Consider the following 12,843-nt stretch of genomic DNA (forward strand, 5'->3'; position numbering starts at 1 on the left):
ATGTGTTCATTATGCATTCATAGAACATTCATTGCACTTTCATGGTGCATTCATAGAACCTTCATAAGCAGCATAAGAAGTATACCTTAACATCCTAACTTACCTATCTTAACAGCTTCAATATACATTAATAACAAACATTATATGATTATGCAATTATAATGTTTTTTTGTATCATATAATGTTTCTTATTAATGTATATTAAAGCTGTTAAGGGATGTTAGGATGTTAAGGTATGTTAAGGTGTACTTGCTGCTTATGGATGTACTATGAATGCATTACAAAGGGGCCATTAACATAAAGCATTACCAGTCATTATTCAAGCCTTAAGTCTTTTAAAAATATATATTTCAACATTTAATGGCACTGAAGACTGTACGTAGATATAATTACAGCTGATTGATACACATGCCTTGTGGGCTCACCATGCACAGGATGGCAGATGGGGATCACGCCCAGCGCCAGGTGGATTGCAGCCGCGAGCAGGAAGCCCCCAGACAGATTAAACCTTGGCAACGGGCACTGGCCTTGGCAATGTGGGATGTTATCTCTCTGGTGGGGGCGGAGCCAGAGGGGAGAAAAGTTCTCACACAATGTGGAACCAGACCTCATAGGGATGGAGCCTTAGGGTTCCCCACGCTAAAGGAGTCCAGGTGCTTGCGGGGTGCTGTGATGCAAGGCCATGGCACCCTTTCCGAAACGAGCGGATTGCTTCTGAGGGGGAGACTGCAACTGAAGGAGCATAAGTACCTCGGTACCCAGAGGGACCATAAAATAGAGACGCTGCTCCTTCAGCCCGAGAGGAGGCTGCTCGTTTGGGATCAGCGTCTCCAATGGATGCTGCCTGGACGGCTCCCGGGAGAGCTGCGTCGGTCCCGTTCCACAGGGAGCGGTTCTCGAGGAAGGCCCGGATGTGTCACAGGGAATGTACCTCCCAGGTATTCTGGGAGGGGCTCCGGATCCTGATAAGACGCCGTCCGTAGCTCTGAAATGAAAGATCTGGTCTGACGACACGTCGTGCTGCCACTAGCGGGAGAAGCGGCGGGAAAACCAGACACGATGATTCATGGGTATATATCAGACCTCGGCGTGCGGGATTCCGAATGTCAGTTATTTATTTCATAGACACCGTGTTTCATTCACCGGGAAGGAAAGAGATAATACTCAGAAAGAGGATTTGAGTGTACAGACTATACAGTATATCCTGTTTCAGCAAACGGTCTCCCTTTGTTAAAAAACATCACAGAAGGGTTAATCCCCAAGTTATTAGGGGACTCGTTGACGTGTTTTTAAAAAATCGTATGCCAGTTTGGATAAACGCTTCCGCTAAACAAATAAAACGTAACAGCCAAGTGAAATATCAGAGGGACCATGGTTACCTTTCATAAGTTTTTATTTTCATTTCTTACATACTGTAGCTGTGCATACTGTCCTGAATTCAGTTTTAAGCACAATACATATTAAGCTCTGCTCTCTGATGAAAGTAAAACAAGCAGTGGACTAATGACAGCCACTCATATATACAAATATCACACTATATACAAGAAAGTGTCTGAAGGTTATTGTCATTTAGGGCTGAAAATGTACAGTCTGCTAGCAGTTATTACATATAATTCCTTGAACATTAGAAATATTTTCTGTTTTTCACCAGAGTCACTTCCGACAGAAAATGTGTGCATGTTAAAAAATAGGATACATTTTTAAATACAATGCTTTGACTTCTATTAGAATTAGAGTAACATGTTAGACAGTATCGCTAAGCTCAAACCCAACTTGCTTCCCACTTCTGTTCCGCTTATTTCTTGTCATTAGTATATAAGAGAGCAGTTTAATACAGCAGCCTTTAACATCATATGACTTCTGCTCACTGTGGTCCCACACTCCAGAGGCAACTGACCTTGATGGCTACAGGACAACATAAGAGAAGCCACAATTCCTGGGTCTGCCATTCCGCAAATTCTCCTGACAAAGCTGAAGATGGCTTTTATTTACATTTTCCCGGTGCCTGTGTGTTCCTGGATCCGTGTGTTGCGATCCACACACGCAACGACGCAGCTGCGGGGAAGAGATGAAGGATCTCGCCTAGCTAAGATGTTGTGGAGAGGTGTCAGACGATGATGCGACTTGCAGGAATGGCCGGTGGGGCGGACTGTAGCGCCTCAATCCCCGAGGCCAGACAAACCTACCATGCTGCATGCAGACACGACAAGGGGCACGACGGGGGAGGGCTGGGCAGCGGGAGCCGAACAAGTCAAACGAAACTTTGATGTGTTTAATCCTCTCTGTGCCATCGGTTGAAAACAAATGTGTATGACACAAACTTTATAAATCGATGGTACAGAATCAATGATATAAGCTGACATATTGCACCAGGATGTTCTATTCCTGGTATTCTTCACTTTAAAATGAACATTTTTTTCTTTTGTGAAAAAAAAAACACAGTTGCTCTATAGTAATCTTTGGTTCTTCGAGCAGAGAAGGTGATCATCAATAGCCTGAGCACTGGGTCATACAGCCATAAATAGCAACTTTTTAAAGGCTGTGTGTTTTTTTTTGTTGTATTCCAATATTTTCATTTTCCTCACAGCAACAAGGCCGGATACAAAATGCCTTTTTTGCATTAAGTATGTAAATACATAAAGTCTCAAATCATGTCAATGATCAAATAAAATAACTAAAAATAAAAAAAAACATTCACACAGGTTACATGCCATTTCGGCAAACCTCTTGAAAACACAAGATATTGTTGATCACAGCGCATGAAATTGAGAAGCAGAGAAAGGTATTGACTGGAGTTGAGGGTCAGTCAACTGCAGGGTCAGTTGTTGACCGCAGATGTTAGCTATCAGGGCTTTGATACAGATAATATCATGTGTACAGACTAAACATAACTCAGCATTTCTGGCATCTTGCCAACTTCGTGGTTCGCAATAACATTGGAACATCCAAAGGTCAAATTCCTCACTTTGATATAGTAAAACCGTGACATTAACAGCTCTTCTCTACTGAGATATTTGCATGTCCAGCTTACGTCAGGCTTAGTTTCCAGCATTTCTGCTCGACACATAAGTAAACAGCCCTGTGCTGGAACCCCACTTAGAAATGGTTATAAGCGTACATATGTCATTATGTAGTTGGTACAGTATGAGTACATATAAGTGCAATTTTCATGTCATGTAACATTGAAAAAGATATTTCAAAACATAATAAAATACAGTTTACATGTATATGTAAAGTTTGATACTGTACCATTTTTCCTTACAGAGCAGCAAGCAATAACTGCTAATACTGAGAAAATAGTCATGCATAGATCAGTGGTGGGACCACTTTAACGCGTCTGTGGTCTGTAGAAGTCTCACAGAGCTTGCTTTACAGCACAATGCCGCATCCTTCACCGCTACTGGTAACAGGACTGAAAGTGTGGCTAATTTCTGATGTTAGTGCACATGCAAGTGTGCCCAAAACAGCAATGATGCAGACAGTTTCTGCTTTTTCCAGTAGGGGGAGCAACATTCAAACAAAAAAACATAATCAGATGCACAAAGAAATCAGAACAAAGTTCAGCCCCTAATTCATTGAAATTTCTCGTCTGGCTGGATCATTCTTTGTACCTCCAGCCAAATTCAAGCTGCTAAGAAGATGAGAAACTCTTATTAAGTGGCAAACTATGCTACTGTTATTAATTACTGGGTCCATCTGTTGGCAAATTGTCCATCTTTGCATTTTACACAAAGTGCTCCTCTTACTCAGCAACTGGAGTGTAAAAAAACAGGAGCGATGTTACCCTGTGCTATTTCAATGGGAAGGACAAACCCTCACGCTGGATATTTTAGAAAATCACAATATTTAAGTCAGTACTACAATTTTGTTCCTTAGTCACAGCTGTGTCTCTTGTACATTCATTGAACAAAAATATTTAAAGAGTAATTTTTATTTAAAGCACGTGAAATTAAAGCAAGTAACTCAATAATGGAAAATAAGTGGATAATTTAACTATTGCACCAATTATAAATTATAAATTAAATTGCATTAAAGAAATAAGTGCCTGATGCTTAAGGGAATTAATCACCCCCCCCCCCAACCATCACTACCACCCCCTCCACAACCAGAGAACATCTATTCCTGCTAGATTAAATATTAAAATGAGAAAACTTTACTGGAGGACCCCCAGGAAAACAGGGAGATGGAGAGATGCAGCAAATGTCATGTAGATTACACAGGACCATCACTGCGCTGGAATATTTTGTTGGGAATATGACAAATATGCCAAGCATGCAGCACGGAAAAGGTGTGTAATGGGGACGTATATAAAAAGGGGGTGAGGGAGGATATCTACGAGCCCCCACTTCAGCCGTGTGCTGTCTGGAAGAGACGTACCTGGCTATATGCACTGCGTGGTTCTGCAATGTGAGGCCACCCTGCTACTGGTGAGAGTGGTTAACTGCTGAGCTGGCGCAGAAGGAGACTGGAGCAGGGAGACCTTTCCGGGACAAAGCCCTGAATGGCCCGCGTGTCACATCCCTGTCCGTCTGATGACAGCTCCGGTTACAATAAACATCTCCAATAAGGATTGGAGGCCGGAATGTGCCTGTGACATTCTGTCAGTGTAAAACATTGTAAAGGTACGTGCTTATAGTGACAAAAAACAGCTGCGTTTAAATAGCCAGATTCATCCTGAGACAGGACCCTGACAGAAACCTCATTTATCATTTAGCGACACCGCTGCGTGTGCTGGGCTAACGTCGCTGACAGTTACTCAGGTGACGGTCTGTAAGAAACAGGGAACGTGTGTGCAAAACAGCTGATTGGTAGTCGGTGTACGTTTTGATCATGTGACTTCAGAACTGGACAAAGGTTGGACAACAGCCTTCAAAAGTACTGCATACATACATGAATATGTATGGGTTCAACAGCAAGCAAGTAAACATACTTACAAGGAACTGATGTCATTTTTTTTTACATAAAATAATAGAAAATAAATAATGATGGCTTTCATGGATCAAGATCAAAGGTTTTTTTTGATATTGTAATTTATCTTGACCTAATTCCCTATAACTTGACCTAAATTTCTTATAGCATATCACGTGATTAAAAGATCAATGGAAAAAGACAGCAAATGACTGCCAAGCAAACATCTGCTTAAGTTGATAGTTTTTTCCTATGTTTTAAAAATATCCTTTTTTGCTAAATTAAATGCATTACAGAGTTATCTACAAGTCAATTTCATTCTACATCCGTCTAACCGATTAAAATTGTTTCATGTATTTGAAAGTTGTGTTAATCTAAATCAATGTTTCCCAATCCGGTCCTTGGGGATCGGTCCATGATTTTGCTCCCTCCCAGCTCCTGGTGAGAGGGAGCAAAAACGTGGACAATCTGTGGGTCTCCAAGGACCGGATGGGGAAATACTGATCTAAATGATGTCACCCTCCAGGACCAGGGCTACGCTGGTCCCATGTGCAGCTCCATCAGACGAAGCTGAGACAAACAGAAGAACAGGCAGAATTTGAGCAAAGCCATCCAGCAGTCGGCGCCGTCGTTAGGACCGGTAGTCCTTTTTACTGTAGGGTTTGTTGCCTAGGATACTATCCACCTCGTGAGTGATAGAGGACGACAGCTTTGGAAGAACCTGTGTAAAAAACATTAACAAGGAAATCCAGAGATTAATCAAAAACATAGAAATAGAACCTGCACCAATATGAACACCTGTGGGGGAAAAAAGAGAAATACATAAATTCAAACAAAACATATAAACAAAATTTGCACCCCTTCAGACAGTTTTGTAATTGCTGATTCAAACGCTAGTTAATGTTTGTATACCTTGGGTATCACATTTATATGGCTTTGCTAATATTCACCCAAAATGACTTAATTTTATTAACTGATTTAAGTGGGGAAATTCAGGTTTCGGTCCAGACGTGGCAAACTTCTAGCCCATGAAACAGCTTTAGAATGTGGGAATGACTTTGTAAAAAACATATATAAGCATATATATATGTATGTATGTATATATGTGTGTATGTGTGTGTGTGTGTGTGTGTATACACAATGGACCAACCCAGTGAACAATATGACTGTTGTGGGGAGAGATTTCCACCTTCAGAATTACCATGCACAATGTAGAACATTTTTAATGCCAGTTTTTAAAATTTATTTAAAATTTAAAGCCATTGTTATCAGCGAGAGCAACAAAGAAAGGAAACAAGCAGCATCCCGGCATCACTGTGCCGTCCATCTCAGCGTACATAATTAACTGCTAGCATTTTACTGCCAACCAATGAGAACAATTCTGATTTATTCATGAGAAACAATTCTGTTATAGAAGATCACTCTTCTGGAAGAACCGCAAGGCTGAACTGGGATCAGTGCAGTCACGGTAAGCAGATATATTTATTTATGATTAACACAGCCAGGTGATTGGCTGTGAAACATAAACCAGGAAGAATGGGGGGTGTGTTTTGTTTTTGCGCGCAGGCACACACACACACACACACACACACATACGCACACACACACACAGTTCTCTGGGTTTCATTATGACACTCTCCCTGTTTTTGCTTACAGAGACAAACACACCCCGCTGTCAGAAAGGCTATAATTAACATGTTATTTCAGGGGAAATAGTGAGGACAGCACTCTGCAGTCACTATTTCGTGTGCACCCTCACACATACCCACACGTGTACATGCACGCATAAACGCTGCACAGTCCCTTACCTGTATTGCTCCTATATTCTCCATCAGCTGGTCTGTGTTGGAGCTTCCCAACAGCACTGAGCTCACGCTTTCATTTCTGAGGCACCACGCTGCAGAAGACCACCAAGAAGACAGTCACGTACCTCACAAGCCCTCCAAAAGAACTCCCTCAATGGAGCGGCCTGTCACAGAGCTGCAGATGCGATGGCTTTTCAGCAGTCACTGGGCTCCCCTCCCCCCCGGTGACTCGGCGATATCCCATCCCCACCTTGCCCGAGAGCCTTCTGCTGGAACAGGGACCCCCGCGACTCCTGTCCCCTCCCCGCAGATGACCCAGCTCAACACGCTATCAGGTCTACAGTTTCCACTGAGAGCATGCTCGGGTATTTTCCTTTTACAGGTCAGCGCTCCACACTCGTTACGACACAGATTTAAAGTTCTTTGTTTCTATTTTAAAAACAGATTATGCAACAAAAGCCAAAAACAGAAATACAGAAGTGTAAGCAGGATTTAGTGAAAGGGAGTATTTTGGGCCTGTCTAGTTGATGTTGCTGTTCTTAACTTTTTTTGTTCTAAACATCGCTTGTGCCGGTGATGTGAGGTTTCGTGACGCACAAGCGAAGTAGGGGGGTGGGAGATCTCAACCAGCACCATGTACAGCAGAACCATCCAGGTTCTGATCCGAGCTGATATTCAGATTGCTTCCAAACCCTAATAAAGCCACTCATGGTGGAACGCAACACCATCATCTTTTATTCATCACTTAACAGCCATACTGAGTTATTATGTAAGGCTTTCTTTGGCCATAGCTTTAGAAGGACCATCCAAAAAAATTATCCACATCTGCCGCCTCTCTGACTGAGACTTTAATATCTCTGTGGGAAATATGCATATTTGACTCAGTTATGCTAATAAATATTCATGCTCAGCTTATTAACAGATGCCTTCTGAGACAACAATTGGCAATGCTTACGTTTTCCTCATGTACACATTTGGATAATTACTGAAGCTTTTCAGATTAAGTGCCTTACTTAAGGGTACAACATTTGAGTCCCTCTAAGGATTGAAACCAGCAACCTTAAAACCTCTCGCCCCAACTCATTACTCCACCTCCAAGCCACTGTCTGACCAAATTTTCGATGCCTAAAAAGTATGTGATTACTTGGATGAGAGACAGATTATTATGTTCACTGTATTTATATATGTTAATTTATTGTATTTATTTTGTTTTAGCACACTATATTTATTATTATTATGTTTGAAAATGTTACCAATATGTGCATATTCTACCAATATTTTGGTGTTGTGGGACTGCATGCCAGTTTTTCAGTAACCTGCAAGGCTGTTTAGTCAGGATATTTAAAACAAGGAGGTCAGAAGTGGTAGATCTTCCCAGGGCTACCACTTTTATAATGGTCACAGTCGATGGGGGCAGCGTGTGGCTCTGTGGGCGGAGCCTGTGTGCCCGTGATTGGAAGGCCACTGGTTCGAGCCCAGCATCGAGCAAGGCCCTTAATCCCTAGCTCCCTGGGTGCTCCAACAGGTGGCTGTCCTTCACAGCCAGCCACCTACAGAGAGCAAGATGGGGGAGGCAAAAAGAGAACTTCCCTACAGGGATCAATAGTATCTACAGTATGACTATCATTACTGGAGTCGCAGAAAACAAGCTGAGGACTCAGTGTCTTCAATGGTAGGTATGGGCATGGTAACCTGCACTTAACCCGGATGTTAAGTGGTGTGACATAAAAAATGATCTGATCTGACAAAGACATCCTGACTAAACATAGGCTCTGATCCCCCATGACCCTGGATAGGACAAGTGGTTACAGAAAATGGAAGGATGGATAGATCCTGACTTAACAAAAACAGGGATATCTGCTCTGTGATGAGACACCATCTGTGTAACCGCAAGGTGATTATAGTGGTTCTGGAGTCATGACCTCAAGGTTGCTGGCCCAAGTCCTGGAAAGGATTCTGCTGTGCCCTTGAATGCTGGAGTGAGGCAGCTAATTTGGACTGCTTAAGTAAAACAAAGTGTACTGGCCATTTGAGTCCTTTTAAATACTCTGCGTATGTTTTTTATTTCCACGGAGAACCAAGGCCTTCGATTACACGCAGGAGATCTCTGACAGGACTTCACTGACGCATGTGGCTGATGACAGATGGACGGATAGATGGACGGACAGACAGACAGAAAAAGAGAGAGCAGCAGGACGGCGTGTACCGATGGCGAGCTGAGGCAGCGTGCAGCCCAGCCGCTCCGCGATCGCCTGCAGCTCTTTCAGCTTCGCCTGCTGACGCCGGCCCTCCTCGCTCAGGATCTTGTCTTTCAGCCACTGGTAGCCCTGTCAATATATGGTGTACCCGCTAAAACACCTATTGCTCAAACACCTGCCGCTCAAACACCCACTGCAGGCACACCGGACACCCCCACACCCACCCACAGATTGTTAGCCCAGTCAATATACAGTGTATCCGCTCAATTACATGCTGCTCAAACACCTGCCACTCAAACACCCTCCACAGGCACACAAAACACCTGCCAGCCCCAAACACTGTTAGCCCTGTCAATATACAGTGCAGTGTACCTGCTGAAACACCTGCCACTCAAACACTTGCTGTTCAAACACCTGCTACTCAAACACCCGCTGCTGGCACACAGAACACACCCCCTCCCCCACAGACTGGTAACCCTGTCATGGCGTACCTATGCTCAAACACCCACTAAATTCATATTGCAAACAACCACCCAAACAATTAAGACACAATCTACCTGTGCAAATACCTGCTGCTCAAACACCCACTGCAGGCACACAGAATATACCCACTCAAACACACGTGCCCAAATACAAAGCGAAATTGCTCAAATACCTGCTATTTAAACACAACCCACCCACCCACACACAATGCTGAGAGTGTACCTGCATTAAAAACTATTTAAACACTTGCAGCTCTGGCACCTCACACAAAAACACAGCACACACACATTTACATGCAATGTTAATAGCGTAACTGCGCAAACACCTGCTATTCAAACACCCACTGCTCATTGACCAGCCACAGACGCACAGCACACACCCACCCACACACAATGCTTATATATAGTGTATCTGCACAAACACCTGCTATTCAAACACCCACTGCTCACTGACCAGCCACAAACACACAGCACACACCCACCCACACACAATGCTGATAGGCAGCATAACCACGCAAAACCCGCTATTTAAACAGTCACTGCTCAAACACTCGGTACAAACACCCAGCACACACCCACCCAGACATACATGCTGATATACAGCGTATCTGCACAAAAACCTGCTATGCAAACACTCACTGCTCATACACATGACACAGACACACACCCACCCACACACACATGCATCGGTAACCCTGTCAATACAGGAAATACTCAGGTACCCTCAAACTTCTCAAACACCTGCCACAGCTACATGGCCACACAGACCCCCCTCCGGGAATGACTGCGGCCCATCTAGCATCTGGCAAAAAAAAAAAACTTGAGTGGATATTCCCAGAAATTTTGGAAATCTTCCGCAATTTGGTTCATGCTTTTGGGAGAAATTGTTCCATGATTTACTATTTCATTATTATTTTCCCATTCAAACAATGTCTGGGAAATCAACGATTAAACTCATTTCATTTGTCTTCTGTAACATTTCAAGGTTAGACCTATGGCTGGAGAACAGATAAACACAAGAGAGCTATCACAGAAATGTAGAAGCGATGGCAGGGAACACAGATAAACACAAACACAGCGAAACCTTTTTTTAACTTACAGTAAGGAAATGATACTTTTAATATTGATGTAATATTTATATTCTCTGATATATGCTGGTAGTACATTAGTCATGTGATCTGCAGACCTGGAAATGCCAGCCGTGATGACAGGATATCATTTGTAAGCACCGGCAACCCAGCCTTCCGTTTATCTCATGTTTTGTAAGGTTTAGTAAGGATTTTAGGAATTGTGTCTTGAGGGAATTGTCTTCTTTGAAAAAGATTTTGTGCGGCAGCAGCTCAAGTGAACAGGTAATCATAAAAAGGAATTTAAATCTTAATAGGAAATAGGGAATTCAAAATTAAATTATTATTAAAATATTTCATTGTTCCAAATGTGTATCAAATTATTTAGGTCTTGCTACAAGTATCGGTTTGATTGAAAACATTTAATAAAATTACCGTAGTAGTCTAATACGCATAATCATTGTTCATTCGGTGAAAAGTGACTTTCATGGTCCTATGCTGAGCAACAAGGAGCAAAGTTTCTCCTTCAATTTCTGCGTGCCAGACTCAAACAGGCGCCTGCTCAGCCGTGTCCCGTGCTGACAACAGCGAGGCGGTGCGGGGCGTTGGAGCAGCGAAACAGTGACACAGCTTCCCGAAGGTATAAAGAAGCTGTCCTCAACGTCAACGGGGACAAGAGACAGACAGGTGACCGACAGGAGGGCTGAGAGGTCAGAGGTCGGACAGCGGCGGAGGCTACCTTGAGAGCGGCGCGCGAGCACGGCGGCACCCCGCTGTCGTACTTCCCTGAGATGATCCCACAGGCCAACGGCGACCATGTCATTGCGCCCACACCTTCGGAAAAAGGGCAGAGCGTCAGGCTCACGGGAGCTTCCCCCCGGTGAGGAAGCTGCCGGCACGATCCACTTCACGGACATGGGGGGGCAGCGGGGGGCACACGTCACCTCACCTATTTTGTGGAACAGCTCTGGCAATTGCACCTCCACCTTCTCCCGCTGGAACATGTGATACTCGGCCTGCTCGCAGATTGGTGGGATCAGGTTGAACTGCCTTGCTACAGAGTATGCCTCCTACAGGACATAAGCGGGATTGCAGGTGAACACAGAGGTACAATGATATTAAATTATTTATCCTTATTATGTCTATAAAAATGAACCTTTAATTAGAATCTAAATAATACACCAAAACCTACAGTATTGCTTTTTGTTATTTTGGGTCTGAAAGGCTGTACATGTATTAAATAAGTTCACTTGTGGGTCTTACGACCTGAAAATGTCAACAACTTCCAGATGTCACAGATATGAGGCCTATTGTGCCCCCATGCATGCCGGGGCCAGACTCACCATAATCTCCATGGAGCTCCACCGAGAAGTGCCCCAGTACATGGCCATCCCCTGGTTGATCACATGGGTCATCGCTCGCACCGTCTCTGCCAATCAAACGCAGCGGTCACCGTGGTGGGCGGGGACACAGAAAGCCGCAGGCCGCGGGAGGGTTAGGGCACAGAGAGTACACCAGAAGGGGGTGGGGATACGTGTGAGACTGATGAAAATAAGATGTAAGGCAAGACGCAGAAAAGAGCAAAAGAGAGACAGGAAAAAAACAAAGTGGTGAAACCAGATTTGTTAGTTGGGCCATTGGAGTCATTTAGAGAATCGAGCAGCATTATGAAAGAGAAGACACTGATTCAAAATAAAAAACAGAATACAGAAGAGTGTCACTGACTACAATTCAGCAGAAGGGACTAGGTGACAGAACAATACCACCCGCATACACATCTCTACAGTCTAACACAGCACAGGACGGCGCTACAGTACTCTGACATTTACTCTACTGATCAGAAACGTCAGGGTGGTAATGGGTGGAGATGGTCTCCTTCTGGCGGAGCTCTGGTAACCCTAAGAAGCTTCACATACTTGATTGTGAGGGAACCTACATACCTAAATTAGTAATAGATAAGAAACTGCAGGGACATCTGCATTATGGGGGTGGGGGGTGGGAGGTTTAGCACCCCCCTCGAGAAACGCAGCCGGGACTGTGGTGAAGTCTTTCGTGTTTCAAACAGAACAACACATACGCTTTATATAACAGGTGGAAGCACACTGACGCACATGCCCCCAAACACATTGCACCAAAACACCAAACCCAGAACGCTGTCTATTCACAAATCTTTTCATTTACCAAGATGGTGTTCAAGCTATAAACAAACTGTGCAAGAGATGCATCTCAATAAAAAGGAGAAGAAGAAAAAAATTTGGGTCTATGGTGTAACGTTCATCGAGGTGCTTTCTACCTCAGTGCAGACCACAGTCTGTCTTTTAACACACTTTAAATGCTGTCCTTTGCAAAAATTTGTGAATACTTTGCATTATGGCAAAAACCA

General features: G+C 43.6%; 1 protein-coding gene across 7 annotated transcripts in view; it reads right to left on the reverse strand.

Moving 5' to 3' along the window:
• Positions 1-1,375: 1,375 nt before the first annotated feature.
• kcnab2b (potassium voltage-gated channel subfamily A regulatory beta subunit 2b) overlaps positions 1,376-12,843 on the reverse strand; it is an 86,972-nt gene continuing 75,504 nt past the window's right edge. For all 7 annotated transcript variants that reach the window (XM_023841530.2, XM_023841529.2, XM_023841527.2 and 4 more), the window contains 6 exons: positions 11,804-11,889; positions 11,410-11,530; positions 11,200-11,294; positions 8,920-9,040; positions 6,717-6,805; positions 1,376-5,629 (listed from right to left, as the gene is read on the reverse strand). In XM_023841530.2, the coding sequence (XP_023697298.1) occupies positions 5,540-5,629; positions 6,717-6,805; positions 8,920-9,040; positions 11,200-11,294; positions 11,410-11,530; positions 11,804-11,889 (602 nt within the window). In that variant the 3' untranslated portion in view covers positions 1,376-5,539. The remainder of the gene's footprint in view (positions 5,630-6,716; positions 6,806-8,919; positions 9,041-11,199; positions 11,295-11,409; positions 11,531-11,803; positions 11,890-12,843) is intronic.

This window comes from Paramormyrops kingsleyae, chromosome 6 (assembly GCF_048594095.1).
Source record: "Paramormyrops kingsleyae isolate MSU_618 chromosome 6, PKINGS_0.4, whole genome shotgun sequence".
NCBI classification, from domain to species: Eukaryota; Metazoa; Chordata; class Actinopteri; order Osteoglossiformes; family Mormyridae; genus Paramormyrops; species Paramormyrops kingsleyae.